Source organism: Coturnix japonica, unplaced genomic scaffold, assembly GCF_001577835.2.
Source record: "Coturnix japonica isolate 7356 unplaced genomic scaffold, Coturnix japonica 2.1 chrUnrandom473, whole genome shotgun sequence".
In the NCBI taxonomy this organism is placed as follows: Eukaryota; Metazoa; Chordata; class Aves; order Galliformes; family Phasianidae; genus Coturnix; species Coturnix japonica.
In genome coordinates this window covers 56,254-64,343 of record NW_015439876.1, presented here as the reverse complement: position 1 = coordinate 64,343, position 8,090 = coordinate 56,254, and the positions used below count along the sequence as shown (strand labels likewise).

Below are 8,090 nucleotides of genomic sequence, written 5' to 3'. Positions count from 1 at the left end.
AGACCCATAGATCCCATATGGGCCCCATAGACCCCATACAGACCCCACAAGCCCATATGAGCCCTATAGACCCCATATAGGCCCCACAGCACCATATGGGCCACATACAACCCATACAGGCCCAACAACCCCATACAGACCCCATAGACCCCATATAGGCCCCAAAATACCATATGGGCCCTATAGACCCCATACAGACCCCACAACCCCATAAGGTCCCTATACACCCCTTACAAGCCCCACAAACCCATATGGGTCCCACAGACTAATATAGGCCCCATAGACCCGATACGGGACCCATAGACCCCATATGGGCCCCATAGACTCCATACAGGCCCCACAATCCAATACAGGCCCCACAACCCAAGATAAGCCCCATAGATCCCAAAAATCCCGAACAACCCCAAATAAACCCAAAAAGCCCACACAGACCCCATAGATGTCATATGGGACCCAAAGACCCCATATGGACCCCATAGACCCCATACAGGCCCCACAACCCAATACAGGCCCCACGTCACAAGATGTGCCCCATAGACCCCAAAAAGCCTGAATAACCCCATACGGGCCCAAAAAGCCCATATAGACCCCATAGACCTCATATGGGACGCAAAGACCCCATATGGGCCGCATAGACCCCATACAGGCCGCACAACCCAATACAGGCCCCACGTCACAAAATGTGCCCCATAGACCCCAAAAAGCCCGAATAACCCCATACGGGCCCCAAAAGCCCATATGGACCCCATAGACCTCATATGGGACGCAAAGACCGCATATGGGCCCCATAGACCCCATACAGGCCCCACAACCCCATATGGGCCCTATAGACCACATATGTGCCCCATAGACCCCGTACAGTCCCCACAACCAGATACATATCCCACAAACCAATATGGTCCCCATAGACCCCATACAGGCCCCACAACCCCATACATTCCCCACAACTCAATATGAGCCTCATAGAGCCCATGTAGGCCCCAGAACCCCATATGGGCCCCATATACTCCATACAGGTCCCACAACCCGTACAGTTCCCGCATCCCCATACAGGCCCCATAAACCCCATACAGGTTCCACAACCCCATAAAGACCCCATAGACCCCATACAGGCCCCACAACCCCATATGGGCCCCAAAGACCTCATACAGGCCCCATAGATTTAATACAGGCTTTACTACCCCATATGGGTCCCATAGACCCCATACTGGCCCCAAAACCCCATACAGATCCCACATCCCCATATGGGCCCCATAGACTCCATACAGGCCCCACAACACCATATAAGACCCATAGATCCCATAAGAGCCCCATAGACCTTATACAGGACCCACAAGTCGATACAGGCCCCACAACACCATATAAGACCCATAGACCTTATATACACCCCACAGACCCCATATAAGCCCCATAGACCCTATATGGGCCCCATAGACCCCATAAAGGCCCCACAACCTTATGTGGGCCCCATAGACCCCATACAGACCCCACAACCCCATATGGGCCCCATAGACCTCATATAAGCCCCACAACCCCATACAGGTCCCACAATCCCATAACGTCCTTACAACCCCATACAGGCTCCATATACTCCTTACTGGCCCCATAGACCCCATACGGGCCCCACAACCCCATTCAGACCCCACAACCCCATATGGGTCCCACAGACCCCATACAAGCCCCATAACCCTATATGGGCTCGATAGAACCCATATGGGCCCCATAGACGCCATACAGGCTCCACAACCCCATATAGGCCCCATAGGCCCCATACGGGCTGCACAACCCTACATGGGCCCCACAACCCTGTATGAGCCCCATAGACCCCATATAGGCCCCTTTGACCCAGTCCCCACAGAGCCCATACAGGCCCCACAAATGCTTATGGGCCCCATAGACCCCATATCAACCTTAAAGACCTCATATGGACCCCATAGACCCTAAACATTCCCCGCTACCCCATACAGTCCTCACAACCTCATATGGGCCCCATAGACCCCATACAGGCTCCACAAACACATATGGGCCCCATAACCCCAGATAGGCCCCACAACCCCATTCAGGCCCTCAACCCATTATGGGCCCCATGGACCCCATATGGGCACCATGGACCCCATGCAGGCTTTACAACCCCATATGGGTCCCACAGACCCCATACAGGTCCTAAAGACCACATAAGCCCCTCTGTCGCCTTCCCTTCGTCCACCAACGCCGTCACTCCATCATAGAAGGACACAAGATTAGTGACCATATGTTCTTTCAGTTGACGTGTGAAATCCTTTCTTAGATCCTGAATTTCACTCAGTTTTAAAGATCGATCAATAATGGTCGTAATACTTTGCTCGCCTTTTGCTCTATCAAGAGCCCCAGGTGTTGATGGTTATTTTATGTTCTTCAGTAGCCTTACTTTTAGGCACATGAGCATCTAGATGGCACACCTTTACAACAATGTTCCTTATTCGGGCAGCAATGTCTTTCCACAGTTCAGCAGCCCAAACAGGTTTACCCTTTCGTTGCCAATTTTTTTGTTCCCACTGTTGTAACCACCCCCATAAGGCATTTGCCACCATCCATGAGTCAGTATAAAGATGAAGCACTGGCCACCTCTGCGGTTCAGCCACATCTAAAGCCAGCTGAACAGCCTTTACCTCTGCGAATTGACTTGATTCTCCCTTACCTTCAGTGGCCTCTGCAACCTGTCGTGTGGGGCTCCATACAGCAGCTTTCCATCTGCGATGCTTCCCTACAATATGACATGATCCGACTGTGAATAGGGCAAATTTCATTTTCTGCTATCAACATCCGCTTCCAGAGGGTGTAGGACTGATCTTGGCATGTGCCAATACCTCTGTCCACACGTGCATCTCTGGAAATGCTACCCAGTTGGCGAGCTTCATTGCCATCAAGCCACACACTGCTGGCACCATTGTCCCAGCATCGAAGTAACCAAGTGACCATATGTTCTTTTGGCTGACGTGTGAAATCCTTTCTTTGATCTCGAATTTCACTCAGTTTTAAAGATCTATCAATAATGGTCGTAATACTTTGCTCACCTTTTGCTCTATCAAGAGTCCCAGGTGTTGATGGTGGCAACTGTGTTGATGAGGCTGCCCCATCTATAAGTTTGGACTCGAGAAATTCCCGTAATGAAAACCGAACTTTTGGCTCCTCTTCTTCTTCTGACTCTGATTCTTGTATAATTTCCTCCAGGTAACCCTCCTTCTTTTTCCTCTCTCCTAACTTCCTCTGCTCCTCTAACTTCTTCTGCTCCTCTAACATCTTCTTATACTGCTCTAACATCCTCTGCTCCTCTAACTTCTTCTGGTCCTCTGACTCCCCCTGCTCTCCTGAGTCCTGCTCTCCTAACTCCCTCCGCTCTTCTAACTCCTTCTGCATTTTCTCTAACTGAGTTTAAACTCTTTTTGTCTTTCGCCCCCTTACAGGGGCAATCAACATTGTGTCTGTTGTCCCCGATGGTTTGTCCAATTGGACTGGAGGGTGCATAGCTTGGATAGGAGGAGATTGCGCTCGATCTCAAGGGTGTCGAACTCAGCCCTGAGGGCGTTGTACTTGGAATGAATTGTGTCGAACCCGGACTGGAGCGCGTCATGTTTGGACTGGAGAGTGTCGCACTCAGATTGGACGGCGTCATACATGGTCTGGAGGGTGTTACGATTGAACTTCATGGCGTCGAACTGAACCTTGAGGTCGTACATGGACCGGAGGATGTCTCGCTCAGATCGGAGGGTGTTACACTCAGACTGGAGGATGTTGTCCTCAGACTGGAGGGTGTTGTGCTCAGTCTGGAGGGTGTCACGCTCAGATTGGAGAGTGTCACGCTCAGACTGGAGAGTGTTGCGCTCATACTGGAGGGTGTTGTGCTCAGTCTGGAGAGTGTCACGCTCAGATTGGAGAGTGTCACGCTCAGACTGGAGAGTGTTGCGCTCATACTGGAGGGTGTTGTGCTCAGTCTGGAGAGTGTTGCGCTCGGATTAGAGGGTGTCACGCTCAGACTGGAGAGTGTTGCGCTCAGACTGGAGAGTGTCACGCTCAGACTGGGGAGTGTTGCGCTCAGACTGGAGAGTGTCACGCTCAGACTGGGGAGTGTTGCGCTCAGACTGGAGAGTGTCACGCTCAGACTGGGGGCCGCTATGCTCAGTCTGGAGGGCGTCGTGCTTAGACTGGTGAGTGTCGTGCTCGAACTGGAGGACATTGTGCTCGGACTGGAGAGTACCGTGCTCGGACTGGAGAGCGTTGTGCTTGGACTGGAGAGTGTCGAGTTTGGATTGCAGGGATTCTTTCTCATACCAATATGTGTCTCGTTGATATAGGAGGTCTTCTCTCTCAGCTCTGAGACTCTCTTTCTCATACCAGAATGAGTCTCGTTGATACAGGAGGTCTTTTCTCTCAGCTCTAAGACTCTCATTCTCGGCCCTGAGACTCTCTCTCTCAGCATCAAAAACTTCCCTCTCAGAAATGGTATTAAATAAGGCCCGATAAGCATTAGCTAGGCCCCAAGTCATTTGTGCCTCCTGAGATCTGCCTGAGCCACAACATTCCTGTCTCAAATGTGCAGTCAAACTCACATGATTCTTTAAGTGTTCAGGAGTAAAGCTCCATGACACTAAAGACGTCTGTCTTTTAAAAGTCTCTCCAAAGTCTTTCCACACTCCCTGCCACTCAGTATTCTCTGGTTCTAGGGAAGACTTTTTCCGGAGGTTATAAATCCAGATACTGAGTGAGATTATTAAAATAACCAACAGTAAGTTCAGGGAGATTGACACGATTGACAGTGTGGTCCACTGGGACAACTGGTCATTCGAAGACTGCTTAAAGGATGCAAAGAAAAAAGGAGGAGCACGCTCAAAAACCACCATTCCTGAACTAATAGTTGCATTAGTTGCTCCCTCTGGAGCTGCATGCAGATACCAAGTAAGCGTTGCTAACCATGCTTTCAATCTATTATACATTCCTATAACTTCATAGGAAACAATGGCTTGCTTAAACATGGTCCAATATGTTTGGAGCATCACAAAAGAGGAACTAATGACATGCAGTCCCTTGTAAAACAAACTTACTAGAGAAAACATTATTTATTTATTTATTTATTCCTTTTTTTTTTTTTCTTCAATAGAGAGATAAAACGTTAAAATGCAAAGCTCAGCACTGTTTATAAAATAAACCGGGGTATTGGCAGTCCGCCTGGACATTCAAGGTCAAGCTCACAGGTGCAGAATCGCAAACCTAAGATAGCTCCTTAACAGGAAAAAAAACTTGTAGCTCTGTTAAAAGCTAAAAGAGCAACAGAAGAAAACACAGAAAAACAGCAACTCAATTTGCCGGCATTCTCCACCAAAAATCTGTCACGGTTTGAACGAAAAATCCACCTGCGTCCATGACAGGGGGCTGTGGGCCCTGCAGGGGCCCTTGACCAAAAGGAAAAAGTTAATTAGGAAAAGAAAAAAGCGGCAACGATCTAAGGAGGCACACTTATTTACTAAATACTATATCAAAATACAGGATAACACAATATAATACAATATATTTGAAAATTGAGCTAATGAATGAAGCAGAATAGGAGAGAGAATGAGTCCCATAACTGAGAGGCCTACTGTGAAATCTAGGCGAAATGGCAAAGGCTCCCACACACTCCCCTGAACGCCAGAACTCGAAAGACGTCAGTCTAGTCTGCGACCTAGTTAATATAGAGTCCAGGTCCCATGACCTATCGTGTTGTTCTCTGGGAGATGTAGTCTTCTTCTGTAAGTTGCAGATTCAGTAAAATTATTCATGCTTTATATGATGTTGTGATGTGGAATACTGATTGCAAAATTACAAAAGTATTAAACCATGACAGCAAGTTATTGCTAGCTGGGTGAACCAGGTAATCAATAAAGATATTGAAGAGGGCAGGCCCCAGCACAGACCCCTGGGGAGCACCAGGTAGGCACACAGGTAGGTGTCCAGGCTGGTCTTGAATATCTCTGTAGGGAATGTCTTGAATATTGTGTAGGGAACCTGCTTTGGCAGGGGGGTTGGACTCGATGATCTCTGGAGGTCCCTTCCAACCCCTACAATTCTGTGATTCTGTGATTCTGTGATCTCCAGAGGAGGAGACTCCCCAACCCCTTGGGCAGCCTGTTCCAGGTCTCCATGACCTACACTGTAAAGAAGTTCTTGCACACATTCATGCAGAATTTCCTATGCTTCAGTTTCTGTCCATTTCCCCTTGTCTTGTCTCCACACACTTCTGAAAATCTCCACTTTGATTCCACACCTCAGATATGAGCACTGACATGAGAGCAACCCCCTGCACATTTCCCCTGAGAGCAGAGCATAGCAGAGCAGAGACACAGTCCCCATGTATCATGCAGTGTTATTCTGCTTAAAAACAGAAGAGGCCAGTCTTTCTCTATGCTCCTTCTGTGGCATACTCCAGAGTTCAAGGCACTGCAAAGATATGTCACATCTACATTCTTGCAATGATGATACTTTGGTATGCTCTGGGCTCACATTTCAATTGCATCTATATAGATCTATGATCATACCAGTGGACGGGAAGCTGGCAAATGTTGTCTCACTGTAAGGAAGAGCAAGAAAGATGACAGAGGCAATTATGGACCTGTCAGTCTCACTCCAGTGCCTGGTAAAAATATGGAGAAAATGATGGTGGGAGTTATGGAAAAACACCTGAAGGACAATTCTGTCACTGGTAGCAGCCAACACAAGTTCCTGAGGGGAAAGTCATGTTTAACTTCAGGTCCTTTTATGAGATGGTTATCCATTTAGATGACCAAGGGAAGTTGTTATCCTTGAGGATTTCAGTAGAACTTTTGATACTATTTCTCACAGCACCCTTCTGGACAGAATGTCCTGCATATGGCTAGACAGGAACACAAAATCGTGGGTGAGCAGTTGGTCAATAGGTCAAGCCCAAAGGACTATAGTCATTGGGCTCCATCAGGCTGGTAGATGGTCACTAGCAAGGTTACCCGGGGCTCCAATTTAGGGCCACTTCTCTTTCATGTTTTTGTGGATGACTTGCATGCAGGATGAGAAGATGTTCTAAGCAAGTCTGCTGATAAGACCAGATGAGGAGGTGCTGTTGCCTCCACTGAGGGTGGACAGGACTTGCAGAGAGATGTGGACAAGTCAGAGAACTGTGCACCAAGTAGTACTAAGCACCAAGTGCTTGAAGTATAACATGAACAATTGCCTGATTTTTTACCTGGGCAGGGGCAACCCTGGGCATAAACACTTACTGGATATGGGACAATGGAGAGAAATCTGACTGAAAAGGATTGGGGGTCCCGGTCAGCATCAAATTGAACATGAGTCAGCAGTGTGTCCAGGCAGTCAGGAAAGCCAACGGTCCCCTGGAGTGCATCGAGCAATTTATTGCCAGCAGGGTGAGGGAAAGGATTGACCCTTTCTGCTCTGTGCTGCTGCAGCCTCACTTGGAGCACTGGGTGCACTTCTGGGTACCACAGAGCAGAAAGGACATCAAACTATGGGAGGGTGTGCAAAGGAGGGCACTGGAACTGAGAGATCTGAAGTTCAGAGTTTCATTGAGATTGACTGCTTGTTCAGACTGGCCCTTCTCACATCCCACATCATGAGATGAGACAAAGTGCATACGTGGGATATGAACTTCACAGCATCCTTACACCCCATGCAGAGCCTGGGATCTTCTGTCCCCATGTCTTTCATTTAACATTATACACACTTCCATCCCACTGCCCCAGGAAGGGTCATGAGCCAACATGAGGGACAGGATCTCCCTGCCAAGGTTCTAGGGGTCAGGAATCGTAAGGCAAAGGAAGGTTTTCTTAGCATCAGAGCCACCATGCCAGTGCCTTGAGTGCCTGTAGTCATGGCTTCCAAATATCTGCTCTAACAAGTCCCTTGGAAGCTTGCTTGTTAATGGCCCTCAGTGGGCCCATTCATACTCCAAGAAACTTCACTGTTACTTCTGACTGTGTCTTACTGAGTACTCTGTGCAAACTTCTCTCTGCACTGGAGGTTGACAGGCTCAGCAGCGAATGTGCCCTGGGGCCCATTATAACCTAAAGAGCCTCCTGTGCCTTCTG

The 8,090-nt window shown here is 48.5% G+C and overlaps 1 protein-coding gene across 1 annotated transcript; it reads right to left on the bottom strand.

Moving 5' to 3' along the window:
* Window positions 1-1,497: 1,497 nt before the first annotated feature.
* LOC107307039 (girdin-like) lies at window positions 1,498-3,992 on the bottom strand (the record flags this gene model as incomplete). Its single annotated transcript, XM_032441656.1, has 1 exon — window positions 1,498-3,992. A coding segment is annotated over one exon (543 nt), but the record flags the coding sequence as incomplete, so codon positions are not given.
* Between the last annotated feature and the right edge of the window lie 4,098 nt (window positions 3,993-8,090).